This window comes from Acomys minous (genome assembly GCF_964271855.1).
Source record: "Acomys minous genome assembly, chromosome: 8".
In the NCBI taxonomy this organism is placed as follows: domain Eukaryota; kingdom Metazoa; phylum Chordata; class Mammalia; order Rodentia; family Muridae; genus Acomys; species Acomys minous.
This window is the reverse complement of record NC_140489.1, coordinates 116,322,333-116,342,487: the sequence shown is the minus strand read 5'-3', so window position 1 is coordinate 116,342,487 and position 20,155 is coordinate 116,322,333. Positions and strand designations below refer to the sequence as shown.

The 20,155-nt window shown below is 46.7% G+C and overlaps 1 protein-coding gene across 2 annotated transcripts in view; it reads left to right on the top strand.

Annotated features, from left to right (window-relative positions):
- THADA (THADA armadillo repeat containing) overlaps nucleotides 1-20,155 on the top strand; it is a 293,429-nt gene that overhangs the window by 237,640 nt on the left and 35,634 nt on the right. For both annotated transcript variants that reach the window (XM_084791400.1, XM_084791399.1), the window contains 5 exons: nucleotides 5,834-6,207; nucleotides 7,146-7,264; nucleotides 7,826-7,898; nucleotides 10,733-10,886; nucleotides 13,925-14,056. In XM_084791400.1, the coding sequence (XP_084647526.1) occupies nucleotides 5,834-6,207; nucleotides 7,146-7,264; nucleotides 7,826-7,898; nucleotides 10,733-10,886; nucleotides 13,925-14,056 (852 nt within the window). The remainder of the gene's footprint in view (nucleotides 1-5,833; nucleotides 6,208-7,145; nucleotides 7,265-7,825; nucleotides 7,899-10,732; nucleotides 10,887-13,924; nucleotides 14,057-20,155) is intronic.

The following is a 20,155-nucleotide window of genomic DNA, read 5'->3' as shown; positions in this document are numbered from 1 at the left end:
AAAATAGTGCTTGGGCTAAATCTCAGTTTTGTAGACTGTTTGCCCAGCACGCATCAGCCCTTCAGGCTCTAGCACTGTGCAACCGGGGTGTAATGGTGCTGGCATGTAACCCCAGCAGTCAGAAGGATTTGACAGATCAGCAGTTAAAGATTATCTTCAGCTGTGTAGAACATCAGAGCCGGTATGGGCTGCCTGAGACCTCGTCTAGAATTAACTGGCTAATTAGCTGAAATAGAATAAGACTAATCCCTCCAGAGGAGGTACACTTGTCCTTCAGACAGTCTGCTGGGGCCAGAAAGATGATAAGGGTGCTTGCCGCACAAACCTCAGTCCAATCCCTGAAACTGTCACCGTGAAAGTCAGGAAACAGCTGCACATAGTTGTCCCCTGGCTCCCCAGGTGTGCTGTGCTTTCCACCCGAACACGGTAATGCGTGAAGTGGAGCTTGAGGAAAGCTTGGCTTTTTTCTAATCCTGCCCCCTGGTTCAGGCGTAAAGCAGAACCCGGGGCGGCCCTAGATGCCTTCCATCTCCTCTCACCTGGCTCTCCTGGTAGAGCTGCTTTTTAAAAAAAGATGTCTTTTTTTTTTTAAACTTGTGTGTGTGTGTGTGTGTGTGTGTGTGTGTGTGTGTGTTGGTATACACAAACATGATGCCTACAGAAATCAAAAGAGGTGTCATATCTGCCTCCAGGGCATCTGATGTGGGTACTGGGAACTAAACTCCAGTTCTAAAAGAACAACAAATGTTCTTAACCACTGAGCCATTATCCACAGCCCCCTGGAAGACATGTTTGAACTTTTTCTCAGTTGTACCTTTGCATTCTTGTTAGTCTGCAGTCCAGCTTTCATGTTCTCTTTACCTGCCTTAGTTGGATCACTGTTGATGTGATAACACACCATCACCAAAAGCAAATTAGGGAGGAAACAGTTTATTTTATTTGGCTTACATTTCCACACCACTGTCATTCATTGACGGAAGTGAGGTCAGGAACTCATACAGCAGGAACGTGGAGGCAGGAGCTGATGCAGAGGCCATGGAGGAATACTATTACTGGCTTGCTCAGCCTGCTTTCTTCCAAGACTACCAGTCCAGGGATGGCAGGCCCCACCTCCACTGGGCTGGGACCTCTCCCATCAATCATTAGTTAAGAACGTGCCTCACAGCAAGCTTTTTATTTTTATTTATTTATTTATTTGTTGGGTTTGTTGTTGTTGTTGTGTGTTGTTTTTTGTTGTTGTTTTTTGTTTGTTTGTTTGTTTTGGTTTTTCGAGACAGGGTCTCTCTGTGTTAGCCTTGGCTGTCTTGGATTTGCTTTGTAGACCAGGCTGGCCTCGAACTCACAGCGATCCACCTGCCTCTGCCTGCCGAGTGCTGGGATTAAAGGCATGGGCCACAATACCTGGCTTATAGCAAGATCCTATGAAAGCATTTTCTCAGTTGTGGGCCCTCGTTCCCAGTGATCTAACTTGTGTCAAGAACATATTACCTATCGTTTCATTGGTGACTTGGGGCAAATAATATAGCTTCTCTCTTTACTCTTCTGTACCAAAGGGATAATAATGGTGGAGCCTGCTTTATTCATGAGTTAGTAAATTAGTATAAAAACACCCAACAGTGTCAACTTTAAAAGCATTTTTTATTCATAATGTTAATATGTATACAGTGTTTTAAATGACAAAACAGTATGTGGTACATAAATAACAACTGGCTCCTATGATTCACGAGCAATTTTAGGACAGTAGACATTTGAGATTTTTTTATAGTTGCCTTTTCAATATTGTGTGCATGGCTGTTATTCCCCTTTGGTCTTGGGGCTCTTCTCTAATAGATGTTCTCCTTGTCAAGTCTGAGTCTTTGTGTGTCCCAGAATACTCAATGCATCAACCCCATTGGCAAGGAAGGCCAGGGTGTGGGTACCCTGGAGGAAGCAAGATGTCTCTGGGTATCCACTTTGGAGTCCAGGGAACCATATGTTGTTTTACCTGGAACACTCCCTACAGATAACAGATCATCCTGAGTGAGGTAGCCCAAACCCAGAAAGACATGCATGGTATATACTCACTTATATGCAGATATTAACTACATAATGCAGGATAAACACACTACAGACTTAAGCTAAATAACAAGGAGGACACTAGGGAGGATGCTCAATTCTCGCTCAGACGGGCAAATAGAAGAGACACCAGAAGTGGTTGAAGAGAAAGAACGGGAAGGGAGGTCCTGTGAAAGACTCCATCCAGCAGGGGATGGAAGCAGATGCTGAGACTCACAGCCAAGCTTTGGGGTGGAGTGCAGAGAGTCTTATGAAAGAGTTGGGGGATAGAAGGAGCTGAAGGGGACAGCAGCTCCACAAGGAGACCAATGAGGCCAACAAATTGGGGCACAGGGTCAGGGCGCAGGAACTGAGCACCAACCAAGGACCATGCGTGGTGAGGACCTAGACCCTCTGCTCAGATGTAGTAGATAGGCAGCACAGTCTCCTTGTGGGTCCCATAATATGGAAAGTAGGGACTACTTCTGACATGGACTCTGGTGCCCACACATTGATCACTTCCCCCTGGCAAGGCAGCCTTACCAGGCCACAGAGGAAGAAGATACAGGCAGTCCAGATGAGACTTGATAGGCTGGGGTCAGATGTTAGGGGAGGAGAGCTCCCCACTTCTGAGGACTAGGGGATGGGGGAAGGGGGGACTGGAAGGTGATGAGGGAGAGGGCTAAAATCAGGATGCAACATGAACAAATTAAAATTCTTTTTAATGCTGTGCTTAAAAAACCGAATTATACAAAATGGTTCAAGCAGTTCTGAGCTTTAATCAAATTTTAGTTTTATTGGTTTGTTATGGTTTTCGGGAAAAAAGATCTTCCTGTGTAGCCCAGGAAGAAACTTTTCCTCTTGCTTCAGCCTCCAGCCTGTTGGGATCATGAGCATGCACTACCAGCTTGGCTCTTATGACATTTTTAAAAAGATTTATTACTTCATGCATATGAATGTTTTTCCTATATGTATGTTTGTACACTACGTAAGTGAAGTGTCCAGTGCCCTTGGAGGTCAGAAGAAGGTATTGGGATCCCCTGGAACCGAAGTTAGAGATAGTTGTTGTGAGCCACCATATAGGTGTAGGTAGTAGGAACCAAACCTGGGTTCTCTGCATGAGCAACAAGTGCTCTTACTTTCTAAGCATCTCTCCAGCCCTTCTAAGGAACACATCTGAGAGCCATGTTTCTGGCTCGTATTCAGTGAAATGTCCTTACCATGCAGTAGGTGAAAAGGGCAGGAAGTGGTACCAAAAGTCTTATCCACCACATCGTATTGGGGTTGGGGTCTTCCACAGTGAGAATGAACTGAGACCCTCAACTGTCAGGGTTTCTCTGCTGCTTTGCCCAGATGCTTGCCTCCTCCAGTGAGGCTTGGGGTGCTAGTCTGGAGGACAGGTGTTACACATGGACCGTGGTGGAACCCCTGTTATAGTTTCATTCTAGTGCCATGCGGTGATAAAACACCTACCCAACAGCATGATATGAGACGAAAGGGTTTGTCTGGATTTATAATTCCAGGGTGCAGAAAGATCAAGACAGGAACTTTCTCAAAGCCCCAGTCAAGAGCAGAGGCTCGGCACCCAGGCCGCCTGCTGCTGCTGCTGCCTCTTGTACAAGCTGTCTTACTCTTACACAGCCCGCGGCCACCCACTGCAACAGTGCTGCCACACACACAGGGTCTTCCCACCTCAGCTAATAACCAAGGCCGGCTCCCAGACATGCCCACGGGCCATCCTGAGCTAGATGGTTCTTCAGTTACGAGTCTCTTCTCCAGGGACACTAGGTTGTTCAATTAAGAGTCTCTTCTCCAGTGAAACTAGGTTGTCACAAGTTGACCTTTCAAGCTGGTCAACACATGGCCTCATCGTGCCAGCACTGCGGCTAATCCTGCTTTGCCTTCTAGAGCTGGGTTCTTCTCAAAAGACCTTGTGTTATATAAATATTCCTTGTTTTAATTCTAAGATTATTATGATTGTATGTAGCTCTGTTAACTTCAGTGCATTTCCTGAGCATTTACTCACTTCCCTGTTTATGGTAGTTTTCTAGAGCCAGTCAGATATTTAGTGCTTTGTATCTCAAATGCTTTCCAGGATAAACTCATTTGCTTTCCTCATAGCTGTGAGAAGGCTGTAGGAGAAATATCTGAATTTCATCAAAGTGCTGGATAAAGTTTTCCTGATGTTCTTGTGCATGAAACCCTCAGAGCAGCACATGACTGCAGATTACTATAACAGAGCAGAGCTAAGTGGAATGAGAGGCAGGTAAAGAAAGGGAGCCAGCTAGCTGTAAGCTTACTGCCATGTCTGTTTTCTGCTTGGCCTAGCGACTGCTTGGTTGTGAAACTTACAGAGTTCTGTGAGATCTTAGATAGATATGTTGTATGAAGAACTGGTCCTGGGAGAGCTCCAACACCCTCCTCAGCCAGTCCTAGATTCTTTATGACTTTAGTGCTTATGCCACCTTTTTCTCTATGCATTCTTAGTCCATCTTTCTGCTGCTACAGGAGAATGCCACAGCCTAGGTGCATTAGGGCTGATGAAAGGGTTTTTAGCTTATAGTACTGGAGGCTCCAAAGTCCCGAACTTGGGCAGGGGGTCCCATCTATGACATGACAGGACAGGAGTGTGCTAAAACCAAGAGAACAATAGAGGGTCAAATTTATAAATAACACACTTAGCCCCCGTGGCCTAACGGCCTCTGAAAAGCTCCCCACTTAATCCAGGCTGGTTGTGCACACCCCAGCGCAGGGACCTGTGACCCAGCGCAGGAAGACTACCCTGAATCCCAGGTCAGCTTGGACCACAGAATGAGACCATGTCTGAAAAGGCAAAAACAACAAGTTGGCCCCTTGATACCGTTCCAGTGGCAATCACAATTCAGCAGAGGTTTGGGAGGAAACATTCAAATCACAGAACCTGTTTCCCTTCTAGACTAATGGAGGGTGCGGAGGTGGCTTTGTTTGTGACTAGCCTAGAACTGCTGAGCTCCCTCCTGAGGGGTGAGACCATAGGCATGGGCTACAGTTTTACCTGGTCTCCTTGCTATGATATCACCCCCCAGCAATACAAATACTAAAATGAACACGTGCTCCTGATTTTGTTAAAATAACCTCTCAGGTGTAGTGGCATATACCTGTAAACATTTTGGAAGGTGAGATTGGAGGAGCCTTAGGCAGCTTGAATAGCAAGACCAAAGAGGAGTAAACAGTGAATTCAAGGCGATTTGAGACCTTTCATCAATAAACGATAGGGACTGGAGAGATGTCTCAGTAGTTAAGAGTGCTTGCTACTGCCTCAGAGGACCTGGGTTCAGTATGCAGCCCCCACATGGCGGCTCTCAACCATCTGTAACTGTACTTCCAGGAGATCTAGTACCCTTTTCTGGCCTCTGCAAGCACTGCACATATGTGGTGTACAAACATTCAGGAAAAACACCCATATACATAAAATTAATTTTTAAAAAAATAGACAAACACTCCCAAGTGGTATTCTCTTATTCTCTTACTACAGAAGAATATGTACAGTTTTTGTTGTTGTTGTTTTTGTTGTTGTTTGTTGTTTGTTTTTCCCAGACAAGGTTTCTCAGAGTAGCTTCGACTGTCCTGGACTCGATTTGTAGACCTTGAGCTCACAGAAATCCACCTGCCTCTGCTTCCAGATCAGCTCACTAGCTTTGCATTTACTGAGTGTCCAGAGGTGCAGCTCCTTTTCTGTGATGCTTCCCATTCTCCTGTAGCCTTCCCTGGGAAAATCTAATGAAAGCACTACTTCTTTGTCTCTGGTGTTTCTTTGTAGCTGTGGAGAGTCTGGGCCTCTGGGAAGATGTGAGAAGAATTGTCTTGGGATCAGAGCTGGTTACAGGGTTTCCCTGGACCTTCAAGGTGCCAGGGCTACCCCAGTACCTGCAGAGCCTGACAAAGCTGGCCATCCCTGAAGTGTGGACAGCACTGGCTGAAGCTGACGGGCAGGCGACGGCCACTCCTCTCTCCTTCCCTCGGCTTCTGGAGTCCTCCTTTCCTGAAGTGCGCTTGCTAACCCTGGATACTCTGCTGGAAAGGGCAGCGTCCTCGGAACTGGGAGAGAAGGGACCACCTCCCTTGCTGTACAGGATGGGAAAGGAGTTCTTGATGCTGGCAACAAAGGAAAGCCACCCAGGCTGTTTCTGCAGGGTAGGGTCCCAGCTGTACCAATGCTCCTCTGTGTCCCACATTCTTTTGGAAACGCCAGGAAGATATGAATGAGAAAAGCAAGTCAGGCTGTGCTATCTGGGGGCAACAGGCAGTAGCTTAGCATACCAAAGATCAGGGCCCTGTATATTGCTTAGATTTATGTGTAGAAGAGTTTCTAAAATACTGCTTATAAAGATTTATCAGTAATAGGTCAGGCCACTCTGTCTTTAGGAAAAAAACATTAAAAACTAGCTGTGGGAGTGGAGAGACAGCAGCATGGGTAGAGCTTGCCACACCAGCACAAGGACCAGAGTTCAGGTCTCTCACAGCCGTGTAAATGTCAGGTAGGTATGGCAGCCCACTTGTAGTGTCAGCACTCAGGGCATGAGGATGGGACCCTGGGGGACGCTGTGACCCAGTGACCTCCAAGTGCATCGAGAGACCATGACAATGATCAGGGAAGACAACTGATGTCACTGCTGGCCGCCATGAGCTACAGCACATATTGGAGGTCATCTTTACTGACATGCCTATTTACAGGCAGATAGCTACCTGGGAAGCCTGGTCAAAATGAAAGAGATTTCCAGACCTGAAATCTCAGCTATTTAGGAGGCTGAGGCCAAGCTGAGCTACAGAGTGAGTGAAAGGTAGCCTGGGTACTTAGGGAGACCCTGTCCCAAAACTAAGAAGCAAAAAAGGAGGAAGGAGATCTGGTTCAGTCTGACATCTCTGAAACCATCTAGCTCTGATGTCAGGTCACCAAGGACCCTCAAGCCTGTCATTGATCTGCCCCGCCTCAGTTTCTCAAAGGTGTCAGAGAGGAAATAAGAAGTCATTGGAATCCAGGCCCGTCCTTGTTGTTATAAGCAGTCTTAATTTAGGAGCACAAGACTTTCCTGTGTGTTTCTTTATCTTGTTTTCTTGAATTTGACTCACAGGTCCTGAAGATACTCTGTCACATGAACCCCAGTGAATGGCTTCCCCAGACAGAGTGCTGTCTTCACCTCTCCCCACAGGAGTTCCTGATCTGGACTTTGGATATTGCTTCCAATGACAGGTTTGCCAGGGCTTCTGTGCAGCCTCGGTAGACTGTATATATGCCCCTTCAGTCATCATGCAGGGAGCTCGTAAGGGCTCAGATACTGAGTTTCTCTCAAAGCCTGCGCCTAGGAGCTATGTTCTAATCTCCAGTAATAGAAAAGCGCCAGGTTTTCATACCAAGCTAGTAACCAAAAATACAATCGGTTGTATAATCAGGCATAAAGGTTATAGACTATCATCCGCATTAACATTTGTGCATAAAATATGCTGAATTTGGACCTGGGGGTGTAGCTCAGCGGATTGAGTGCTTCTCTAGCATCAGCAAAGCCCTGGGCTTGATCGCTAGCACTACAAAGCCAGTGTGGTAGCACACACTGCGATCCCAGCCAACAGAGGTGGATATTGGAGGAGCAGAAGGTTAAGGTCAGCCTTGCCTACTCGTGAGTTTGTGGCTAGTTTGGGTTACATGAGACCCTGTCTCCTCTCAGATATTTAACTTGACTTGTGTGTGGCAATTGTTGAGGATTTTTGACTTTGTGCTTGTGTTTGTGTGTGTTAATTTCCTTTTATTTTCCAGATCTGAAATCCAGGGTGTAGCTCTGAGGCTTGCCTCCAAAGTAATTGCCTACCACGTGCAGACATGTGAGGAGGTGAGGCTAATTCCGTACTGTTCTGAGGCCCGGGTTATTACGCAGAGGGTGCTGGAGAAAGGTAACTAACCGTCCCAGCGGGCAGAAGCTCAGTGACTGCACGGAAGTGTTGCTTGTGTGAGGTTTACTTTGGGAATCACTTGTGAAGACTATGAACACGTGCTTTCCTCTCTCTTGCTTTACCTTGACTAGAGCCTCTGAGAGTGACCATCCCCCAACATACATATGTCCATTACTTTCTCCCCATTTCTGTAGCTAGACTCTATTTCAAGAGGACTAAGAAAGTCAGCTCCAAGAGTACTTCAGAGTGCACCGTTATGAGCTCAGCATGGTGATACATCATGCAGGCTGACATACCCTGCCTGCCGTATTTGAGCTGCATCTGAGCCAGGTCTCCCATGTGCCCTACCTATTACACTTGCCCATTGAAGGCAAAGTGGAACCAAAGTAAGCAAAAGAGCTTCCTGGGAAAGTGCTGTGAGATTAATACATACTTACCTAGGGATATTTGACAGGCATAGTACCACACAGCTCAGCAAGCATTGCAGAAGAGGGGACAGAAAAACAGGGAAAAGGCAGTGAAATCCCAGCCTTAGATAAGACACAGCAGTGGAATCACAAACCCACAGTAGCTTTGTTTACTTATACTAGGCTTGCACAAGGCAGGTCCCAGCAGTCAGCCATGATGGGGGAGGGACTCTGCCCCTTGCATCATGGCCTGCTAATGGACTATTAGAGGGAGAGCAGAGGCACTTTAAAATGTGTAACCACTGGTGAGCTCACCAGACTCCTGTTTCAGTACCAAAACCACACAGGTGGTCCTGATCAAACAAAGCACGGGTGTGGGAGAGGAGTAGGGAAGAAGGGAGAGTCCAGGAGATGGAAGGACATGAGAAAAAGTAGGATGAGAGCAGTAGAAGTGCACTATATACTTCTATAAAGTTGTAAAGAGCACATTTAATTTCTTAAGAAAAGAAAGACAGCACACCTCAGGGCAGTGAGTAGACAGTGGCCAGTGTGTGGTACTCTCTGTGTGCTCACTGTGCTAGTGGATTCTGTGTGATCACAGTGAAGCTAGCACTGAGAGAGATGATGCAGATGCAGACGGAGGTGAACAGCCTAGAGTGCAGGCTAATGACAGGAAAAGAACGCTGGCTCACTACTGCAAACAAATGACAGGACTCCGGGAGCCCGGGGCGAGGAGGGAGTGCTTGTGGGGCTGACCAGGACTTGAGGGAGGAGGTGGTTTGAGATCAGATTTCCCAAGGCTGGCCCGGGTAAAACCCCAGTGTTAGCACTAGCAAGCAAGAAAATAGTCTTTGGCTCTGTCATCCAACGGCATGACTGAGAACCAAAGTACAAAAAATTTTTAAATAATTAATTAAGAAAAAACTGTTTGGAAGGATAGGAGAAATATGTAAAGACATGATTTGCTAAAAAAAAAAAAAATTAAATAGATCTTAAGCTGTAAGCAGTAGTAAAACTTGCCTAACATGTACACGGTTCCTTTCCCAGCTCTGTAACAAAACAAAAGCCTACCCTATAACCCCAGCACTTGTGAGCCTGAGGCAGAAGGACCACAGTGAGCACAGCTACACAGAGAGATGCTGTCTTAGGAAACCAACAGCAGCAGCAAAGCACAATAAACCCTGAGTTCTCAGGCAGCAGGCCAGACAGCAGAAGCAAGTCTGCCAGAGAGGCCAGTCTACAGCTGCTCTCCACCAGTGCCTCCATCGCCAGCTGCTCAGAACTTGAATGACACAGAATCCCATAAAACTAGGAACATTTTCTAGGGAGAGAAAAATCCACAGAGTGATGGAGCAGCATGGAGAAGCATGACCTCGGCTCTGGGGAGAGGGCCATGCTTTGGCATTAGGCTCATGTGGTGCAGCACAAGAGGGGCAGCTCCTTGATGAAGTGTCTGCAGTACGCTCTCTGGTTCTCTGATGGTGGGCTTCTTGAACAAAAGACATTCCTTTTTCCTAGCTCCGAGGTTCCCAGAGAGGGCCTCTTCACTGCCTAACAACACTGCAGACATGGCAGAGTGTGGCACATGGTGAGAGAGCATAAAAAGGGGAACAGACAGACAAACAGACCAGAGAAGTCACTTGTAAAGCTGAGCTACTCCTGTCATGATTAGCCCAGCCCTGGAGATAACAGCATTTATTCATTAATGTCATGAAGGCCCCATTCGCATCACCTCTCAGAGGGCCAATATTACATGTCATGGCAGCAGGAAACCTCCAGAGTAGACCAGGAAGTAATTCACATAGAATGAGAATCTCTTTCTAGAAAAATTAGAAATGAGTATAAAAGCTGTAAATAAACCAAATGCCATTACTGGGGACAGAATGTTATCTGACCATGAAAAGGAATGCATGAAGCTTAGAAACCTTAGTCTACCGGGTGTGATGCGTACCCCTGTCATCCCAGCACTTGGGAGGTGGAAGGCAGACGACTCAAGAGTTCGTGTCCAGCATGTGCTATATGAGATTCTGTCTAGAAGAAAAGAAAGTGTGGAAGCACTCTGAAGTTTACTGCAGCAGTTAATGTTTACTCTGACCGGGTGCCACACAAAGCCTATGCATGTCAGTGCTTCACATGTGTACAACAGGCACAATCAGTCTCAGGTATCAGTTGCTGTTAAAAGAAAGATGTGCATTCTGTACCAATAAAATTCTTGTTATTGAAAACAGTGAGGCTTCCCTCCAAGTGAGCACTGGCGTGCTGCTGGTCTCTGAGGCTGCACGTACAGCCGGCTGGAGGAGCTCCTTCCCCCCTTCTGCCCATGGGGGCATGTTGGAGATCACTGATAGGCTTCTTTTGTTTCACAGAACAAGGACTCCATAGCCCCTGAGCTGAGGCAGTGGGTTGAGCTGGTTGTCTGGTCCTGTGGAGATCATCTTCCTACTACATCCAGACTGGCTGCTGCAGAAGTCCTCATGAGCACCACACCCCTGTTCCTCACCAATCCCCAGCCTACTCTTGGTAAGAGCGCTGAGCGAGGTGCCCACTGCACCCAACTCAACTAACAAAGGAGGAGGCAGATATTCCAGGCTAAAAGAAGGCATGGTTAGCTGAGCAGTGGTGGCACACTCCTTTAATCCCAGCACTTAGGAGACAGAGGCAGATGGATCTCTGAGTTTGAGGCCAGCCTGGTCTACAGAGCAAGTTCCAGGACAGCCAAGGCTACCCAGAGAAACTCTGTCTTGAAAAAACAAAACCCAATGGTGTCATGTGTGATGCTTTTACGTGTTTCCAGGATATTTTGTCCTCTTAGTTCATATTCTGATTGTTTTTTACCAACAGCTGCTTTTCTTCTTTTCCTTCAACCTTATCACCTGACATTCTATATACATTTTTTTTCAGAGCACGCTTGAGCTTTGTAGTCTTTCCTATCTGTAACTTTGACCCTTTCAGTAGTCCATTCCCAACAACCCACATCTGAGATAGTGTCACTAGGTAGCCCAGGAGAACTCCACATCCTTTAACATGGCTCACTCGGCCCTTTCGGTTTTTCTGTTTCATCCCTGGACCACCCTACCGCCTTAACATCTGCCACCCCCTTCCTCGGGTCTGTTTGTCACCTGTAGGGACCAGCTCTTTATAAACAAACCCGTTTGGTTGACTTGCTTGCCTTTCAAAACAGCCTCTTCCAGGAAGCCAGAAAGAACTTCCTTAAAAGACACTAGGAAGTACTCCCTAGGACTCAGGTGCTGAGGCTGACTTCCAGGCTTCTGTCAGATGTCTGATGGTTCCCTTCACTACTGAACCTAACTTGAAATCAGTTGAGCAGCTATGAGCTTCTAACCTGGGTTCCTCTCACTGCCACTCTCGTGCCTAGAGAGCAGTAACTAGGAGTAGCTTCATGACAGCAGTGCTGAGGAGAACAGTTTGAGGGAAGCGTGGGAAGGTGGAGAGCACAGGGGCGTCTAGTTAGTTTTCTGTTGTGCTGCTTTGGAGTTTGTATTCATTTAGAAACATGAGTGTAGTTAAAGGAAGACCAGCTTTCCAGGGCTAGGGGAAGAATTGACTTTTAGGTGGTGACACTGAAATGTAATCATGAGCCGAGTGAGACCCTATGAAGTGCCACCTGGGCAGCTCTGTCTGGGAGGCAGTGTTCTTGCTGTCCCTTTACTTCTTTCTTCTAAGTGATGTCATCAGCAAATTCCTGTGGTTGTGATTTAATTGTCGAACCCAGAGCAACAAGAGAAAGGCTAATAAACTTTAGTTAGGTCAGGCATGGTGGTCCATGCCTACAGTCCTGGCTGCTTGAGAGGCTAAAGCCCATAAACCTGACCTAGACAGCACAGTGACACCCTCTCTCAAGGCGGTTTGTTTCTCCTTTGTGTCAGGCATTCTCAGGAAGGTCAGTACCATTTTGCAGCACATTTTTTTCTGAACAACTCTGATCACTCTGTCACTCAAAAGTAAGTTTGTGTGAAGTTCTTGTGTGGAGTTGAATCTTGGTTCATGTTAGCTGCCGGTGCTGTGAATGGCCAATGGCCCACATGCCCAGGAAGAACTGCAGCCAGCCGGAGACATGAGGGCAGGTTGAAATGAACTATAGAGGGGCTGCAGAGATGGCTCAAAGGGTAAGAGCACTGACTGCTCTTCCAGAGGGCCTGAGTTCAATTCCCAGCAACTACATGGTGGCTCACAACCATCTGTAATGTGATCTGATGCCATCTTCTGGCCTGCAGGTGTACATGCAGGCAGAGCACTGTATACATAATAAATAAATAAATAAATAAATAAATAAATCTTTTTAAAAAAAGAAATGAACTGTAGAGGTTCCTTGTTACTGAGAAAACTCAACTTGGATTCTTAGGTGGTGGGAGGTGGGAGCAGGAGGAGGTTAGGGGTTCAAGACCATTTAGAGCTACATAGTGAATCTGAGGCCAGCCTGGGCTGCTAGAACCCCTTCTCCCCACCCCCACCCCCACCCCAAAGTGTAGAGTCTGTAGAGGAGTAGAACTTAAAGGCTGATCTGGGAGAAGAAAGACAAGTACCCCAGATGGCACTCTTGGTGAGGGGGTGGGGCCTCGGCTCAGACTGCTGCCTTCAGAGGCATGCTGGGTGGTGGTCTGCCGTTGCCTCTAATGAGACCCTCTGCAGCCTGCACTCACACTGCTGCTGCCTTCCTCTCCTCCTAAAATCTGTCCCATTCCGTGTCTTCCTGCAGCCACCCAGCTTCATTTGCACTGTTCATTACCTATATTCTAGTCTCCTGGCCTTGAGCTGCTCCGAGCACGTTCTGCCTTTCTGTTTGTCCGCAACAGCACCATATGGTAACCAGTGGATTCGGTGCTAAGGGCCAGCAACAGCAGAAAATAGGCCCCAGGGACTTGTAGCAGGAAGGCTCTTTTTCGTGGGCCTCCCCACCTTTGATCCTTGCCCCCAAACATACTGATTAACACTTTGCTTTCCAGAATTGGTAAGTTCTCACAGTCTCTCAAATCAACACTAAACTAGTTTCTGCAAAGTATTCTTTGGTTTTTTGAGACAAAGTCTCACCGTGTAGCTCAAACAGGCCTAGAATTCACTACATAGCCAAGGCTGGGATTCCTAGTATGTGCTATCAGCCTTCCCCCCCCCCCTTCCCACCAATACAGGGTCTCATTATATAGCTCTGGCTGTCTTGGAACTCTATTGTAGACCAAGCTGGCCTTGATCTCCCAGAGAGCTACCTGTCTTTTACGTGCTGAGATTAAAGGCAAGAAAAATATTCTTACTGCATAAATCATGCCACTGGAGAGAGTTGCTCAGAGCCTTGTAGACCAGTCAACACCTTCTGGAGACCTTGCAGACAGCTGCTTGGCTGCAAGACAGTCCTCCTCCCACAGAAAAGATGTTTCCAAACCTCCCCAGCAGGCCCTCTCGGTTTCAATGTTGTTCTGATGCTCAGGTCTTCCTATCTGGCTGTTCTTCATGACTGACCTCTTCCCCCATCAGCCTGAAGCAGTGTTACTGCTGCTTGTTGGTGGCTTGTAGATGACATGAATTCCCTTTGGTTTTCTTCACAGAATTGCAGGACACACTGTCTCTCTGGAAGTGTGTCCTTACCCTTCTGCAGAGTGAGGAACAAACCGTCAGAGAAGCAGCCACAGAAATCATGACAACAGCCATGTCACAAGGGAACACTTGCCAGGCAACAGGTACCTTGTTCTTGACCTTGTGTCATGCCTTATTGCTCCAGGACTTGGACTGGCAAACTTACCTGTAAAATGCCGTGTAGTGACTATTTTAAGTTTTGCCTAACCATTCAGCCTCTTCCTCAACCATTGTGATGGGAAACCTTCCAGAACCATGGGCAAATAAATGGGCCTAGTTATATTCCAAAAAATATTATATACAAGCACAGGCCACTTTCCTGCTAATTTTGATCTGCCAGCTATGTTTTGTAGAACTAGAAACTCCTAGACGAAAGTTGTTTTCAAAAGTAGAAATTTAATATACAGCATATCCTTTCTTGGTTGCAATGTCATCTATGTTGTTGTTGTTGTTGTTGTTGTTGTTGTTGTTGTTTGGTTTTTCAAGACAGGGTTTCTTTGAGTAGTCTTGGCTGTCCTGGACTCACTTTGTAGACCAGGCTGGCCTCAAACTCACAGCAATCCGCCTGCCTCTGCCTTCTAAGTACTGGGATTAAAGGCATGTGCCACCACTGCCCAGCTGTCATCTGTTTTAAATAAGGCCAAATTTTGATTATATATATGATTATATAAGCCAGAAATCACAGGCCCATCATTTTGCTCTTACATTAGTTTTCAATGTGTGAGTTTTGCCTTTTTGTGCTTTTATTCCTTATTTAGCCTAAGAGATAGGAGTGAGGATGATCAGAAGTTCACGATCAGTTTGGGCCAGCTCAAAATCTGAGTGGGAAGATTGAATGAATCCAGTTTCTATGGTGACTTCTTTTCCTTAAATTAGATTAAAAATTCATTTTGAATGAATGCTTGTATCCAAAATAGTCAAATCCATGTTGTGGATGCCCTGGGTTTGTTTAATAGCACCATATAAGCCAGGCATGGTGGCACACACCTGAAATCCAGTACTCGGGAGGATCAGAAATTCAAGCTCGTCCTGTTACATAGGGAGTTGTAGTTCAAGGCCAACTGGGCTAGACATCCAGTCTCTTTCTATAGATAGATAGACAGACAGATAGATTTATATACCTATATTTATATATAATATATAATAAATTATATAGGTGTTGTTTCTCACTTTTACTCTAGGAAAAGAAAGAACCCAGGATCTATCTTTGCCTTTTGCTAGTAAATGTGGGCTGGGTGCAGGCAGAAGACCTTCCCTCCCATACCACCCACTGAGGGTTTGCTTAGGAACTCAGGGGAAATAGAGCATGCATCCTTACTATAAGGTCTTAAGAGCATGGCTGTCCAAAGGAAGTGATAAGTGGAGCACAAACAGGAGCAGAAGAAAAACTAAAGCCCAAGCCTGGAGTTGAAGGAGTCTTGGAAGCTGGTGGGAGCTGCAGATGGACATCCATAGAGCCAGACTGGGGAGAGGCCCGAGAGGAGGGAGCAGGAGAGGAGCCTAGCCAGGGCAGGAGTGGCTCTGAGCAGTAGGGCGGGATCATGCCTGAAGGGGGTTTTAAACAGGAAAGAGCTGTTACAGGCACTGTTAGAGACGTGTGTGAGATGGACCGGGACTAGAGTGAATGAGGGGAATCAGCACAGACGTTTTTCACAAAATGCCACTGACAGTTGTGGGCAGATAGAGGAGGATTCGTTTGTGAGATCTAGGGAACGCAAAGGGATCGGAAGCTCTGCTTGTGGGAAGTGGAGAGAAGGAAAACATGAGATGAATTCAAGGCTTCAAGGCATCCAAGGGAAATTCATGCCTGTGCCTCTGGCACTGATACGCAGTGAGTCTGTGGACCACCAAGAACTGGGAAGGCATTGTGATATGGGATAAAGTTTTCTTTGGCAGTAGAAACAAGAGGGCAGGTGGGACAGTTGCGTTCACTGGAAACAAAATGAAGTGTCCAGGCTCTAGCCTGATCTTTCCACAACACAGTTCAACTATTGGGAACCCTGCTACTCATTCACACGGCTGGCCACTGGTCCACCAGATAGCCGCTGGAACTTGTAGAAGGGTCAGCGTTAAATCTACTCCCTCACACCACAGCACCTTCTCATGTCTTTCACATATAAGCTGGCTTATGTGTAGGTTGTTGTAGGAACTGGCTAATAATTCTGGAAGACCCAAAAGAACTAACTCAAGGTGCTAGAAAAAGGGCTCAGTGGTTAAGAGCACTGACTCGTCAAAGGACGTGGGTCTGATTCCCAGAACCCATGTGGCAGCTCACACCCATCTGTAACTTCAGTCCCAGCTGCTCGAATACTTTCTTCTGGCTTCTACAAAGCATACAGACATGTATTCAGGCCAAACACCCATATACCTAAAATTAAAATAAAGAAAAGAAAGGAGAGGTGGAGGGAGCGGGGTAGAGAGAGAGAAAGACAGAGAAGGGTGCCTTTGATGCTAGCACATAGGTGGCAGAGGCAGGCCAGCCCGATATACAAAGCAATTTCTAACCAGCCATGATTACATAGTGAGGCCCTATTTTAAAAAACAGTTAGGGCAGAGTACAAAGAAATATAGACAGACAGATCTGCCCACCTTTATCCTTCTCTTTGGAGCTCTGGTTCTGGGCTAACCCTCCTTTGGGCTCCTGGTCCACCAAGAATCACTAAGGCTTCTCCTTCCACCATAAGTGTATATTTGGTGGTAGTGCGTTAAACCCACCACCTCTGCCTCCACACTCCTGAGATGTGGTCATTGTGTCATCCCAAATAACCCTGGCTTTCCTTTCCTTCATGCTGTGGGTTCCTCTGTCCAGGTAGCTGTTGCCTTAGAGAGTAGATAATGGGCTCTGATTTTATGTTGTTGGCTTTTTGTTTTATGTGGGGTTGTTTTTGTTTGTTTGTCATCTCCTATAGCCCAGACTGACTCTCCTTACAAAAGCTAACCTTGAACCCTTGATCCCCACTTCCCGAGTGCTGGGCTTACAGATGTGTGCCAGCTTTTGCTATTATCTTCTATTAGGTACACTGTGAGTGCTCAGTTTTCACCGATGGCTTGATCTTCACCCAGTCAATCCTTAGTTGCCTTTGGAAACTGGAATGTCACTCTGAAACCAGCAGCTGGACCAACCCTACTAGAACCAGCTGAAGACCCCACTCAGCACTCACTCTAACTGTACCAGCCCATCTGCTCCACTCACTGTCCAGAGCTTCCCAGCCATGGACTGAGTCCTTTCTTCCTACCTCCCAGGTCTGGGTCTCAGACTGTGAAGCAGGGAGCTAGCCTGGGGCAATAAAGACCATGGACACAGGCTGATCGAGATACACTGAAGGAGCCTCCTGTGCTTAGTGTGATAGCCAGTAAAAAACTAGAATTATAGTGAGCCTTAGCAGAGAAGCCAAAGAGCAAATGGAAGCATAAATGAGATATAGAAAATAAAAGAGAGAAATGTTTGAGATTGAACAGGGCAGGTGACATTGTAAAGCAAGCCCAGAAAGCCCTTGTAGCCTTGGGCATCAAAGGAGGGGAAAACCCACACTTGCTCAACTCCCCACAAAATGCTCTTCTCCCATCACCACCCCAACACATCATAGCATATGTGTACCATTGCCACCCACATAGATCCAGTGAGCCAACATAAAGTATGAACGCTCCTCATATGCTCCAACTCTTGAGCAATCAGGGAAGACAGCCTGAGAGGAGAGATAGAGAGTACTAGGTCACTGTGACATTTCACAGTGGCCCCATGCTGACATAGCTCAGTCAACAGAGCCTCAGGCCTGTGAGATTTATACTCAGTCACAGATGGCTGCACCTCCAGAACATTTGAAGGCTGCCCACCATCCTCAGACCTGGTGGGTGACCTATGTTTTGTGTCCTTCCTGCCAGCTCACAGGCATTCTGCAGGGTCAGGCTCAGAAGAGGTCTGTAAGCATTGCCTCCCTTCTCCTCTGCCTTCCTGTAGGCTCTTCCTAATCTGCTCAGGTGCATTGTCTCTAAAGCCTTTGCCTGGCTCCAGACTTAGCCTTCTGTGAGTACCATCTGTCTTTTTCTGAAGACCAGGGAGGGACCCGGGACTGAGGAGATGGCTCAGAAGTTAAGAGCACATTCTGCTCTTGCATAGGATCCAGATTCAGTTCCCAGCATCCATGCCTGGCAGCTCATCACCACCTATAATCCAGTTTAAGGGAGGTCCACTGTCCCTGGCCTCCATGAGCATCTGCATTCATGTGTACATATTACACACAGATATGTAATTTAAAAATAAAAGAAATCAGAGGAGGACCATAACAGCTAAGAGCCAGTCCGTGTGAATATAGCATCTGCCAGTGTGAAGCACAGTGGATCAGCCACATCCACCCACTTAACAAGCACTCTGAGCACTGTCCTCAGGTTCCCTTCACACACTAGTGGTCCAGCACTGCTGTCTCGTCCCTGGGCTTCTTCAGATGTCAATCAGAGCATCTTGCCTCCTCCTGTCTTGTCTGCCTCCAGGCAACTGTCCATGGTGCTCAGAAGAGGGCCCACCACAACAGGTCCTCATGTTACTGCGTCCCTACCCACTCCCTACCCTGGCTTTCCATGTTCTAGGACCCACCCTCCTTAACCAGCACCAAATGCCCTCTAACCTGACCCCAGTGCCTGCTGCTCTCTTTCTGCTCTAGCCACCACGGTCACACCAGCCTCAGGACCTTGGCATCTGCACAGGATGCTCATCCTTCATTGGACTTTCCTACCTGCCTGTATCTACCTACCTACCCATTAATACCATTCCCATCTCAGCCACAGCATCAACTCCACAGCCACCCTGACTGTGCTGAGTACCCAGTCATTGCTGACCCCTCACCTGCTGCCTTTATGCTCTACAGCTTTTAGTTTTTATTTTTACCCCTTCCAGCAGAGCAATAGTTACCAAAGAGTAGGATTTTTTTATTTTTTTACTTTTTTTTTTTTTAACTTTTATGGTTTGGCTCATTTTGTGTTGTTGTTGTTGGTGGTGGTGGTGTGTGTGTGTGTGTGTGTACAACTTGCTGGAGTCAGTTTATTTTTCTTCTACCTGGAATCAAATTCAAGTCATCAGTATGGCAGCAGGCACTCTTACCCACTAAGCAATTTTGTTGGTTCTGGATTGTTTTGTTTTGTTTTTTATTTGAGAGAGCACCCATCCTGTAGCCCAGGCTGGCCTGGAATTCACTGCGTAATCCAGGCTGGTCTCAAACTCTTAGCAATCCTTCTTCAGCCTCCTGATGGCTGCATAAAGTAGTACTTTAGCATTTGTTCATTGCTTTGATTTTTAGGACCCGGCATCCACTAAAAATCACTGTGTAATCAGTTGAATGAATGAATGGAAGAATATATTACTCAAAATAGCTCAAAACAATAAGGATTTGGTGTTTTCAACACTGACCTCATGCGGGAGAGATGGAGGGAAAGCCCTTTGGATTCTAACTTGTTACAAAATTGCTCTGTGGATCTCTGAGTTCAAGACCAGCCTAGTCTATATAGTGAGTTCTAGAACAGCTGGGACTATGTAGGGAGATCCTGTCTCAAAAACATTTTTTAAAAGAAATAAAAAGAAAGGAAAAAGAAATTGCCTTGAGGTGGGAGATCCCAGTCCTAGCCGACTGTGTAAGCTATGCTGGCTCCACTGCTTCCTAGAAACACCAATTCAATAAGGAACTGACCGAGCATCCACTCAGTCCCGGCCTGTGTCACATCTGGATTTACTTGCTCTCTCCTTGTCATGCCCCCCTTTCTCAAGCAAGATGGAGGTTCTTTTCCCTTCAAGATTTATTAGCTGAGTAGTGGTGGTGCACACCTTTAATCCTAGCACTTGGGAGGCAGATGCAGGTAGATCTCTGAGCTCAAGGCCAGCATGGTCTACAGAGTAAGTTCCAGGACAGACAAGGCTACACAGAGAAACTCTGCCTCAAAAAAACAAAAAAAGAAAAAAGAAAAGAAAGTAGCTTGGGAGCCTAGAGCTGAAACAAAGGGGAGAGTTATGATAGGGATGTGTCACTCCCTGGGTAGCAGATGGTCCTACACAAGAAAATGCTTGTTCCTGTCCTCCAGGTCCCTTCTTAGAGGGAGAGGATCACACAGGGCTGGGAGAGTCATAGCCTGGGATCTACAAATAGGGAATCTAAAGTCGAGGACAGTTAACGACCCTTATCACACTGCTAGTGGGAAATAAGGTCTGAAACACAGAT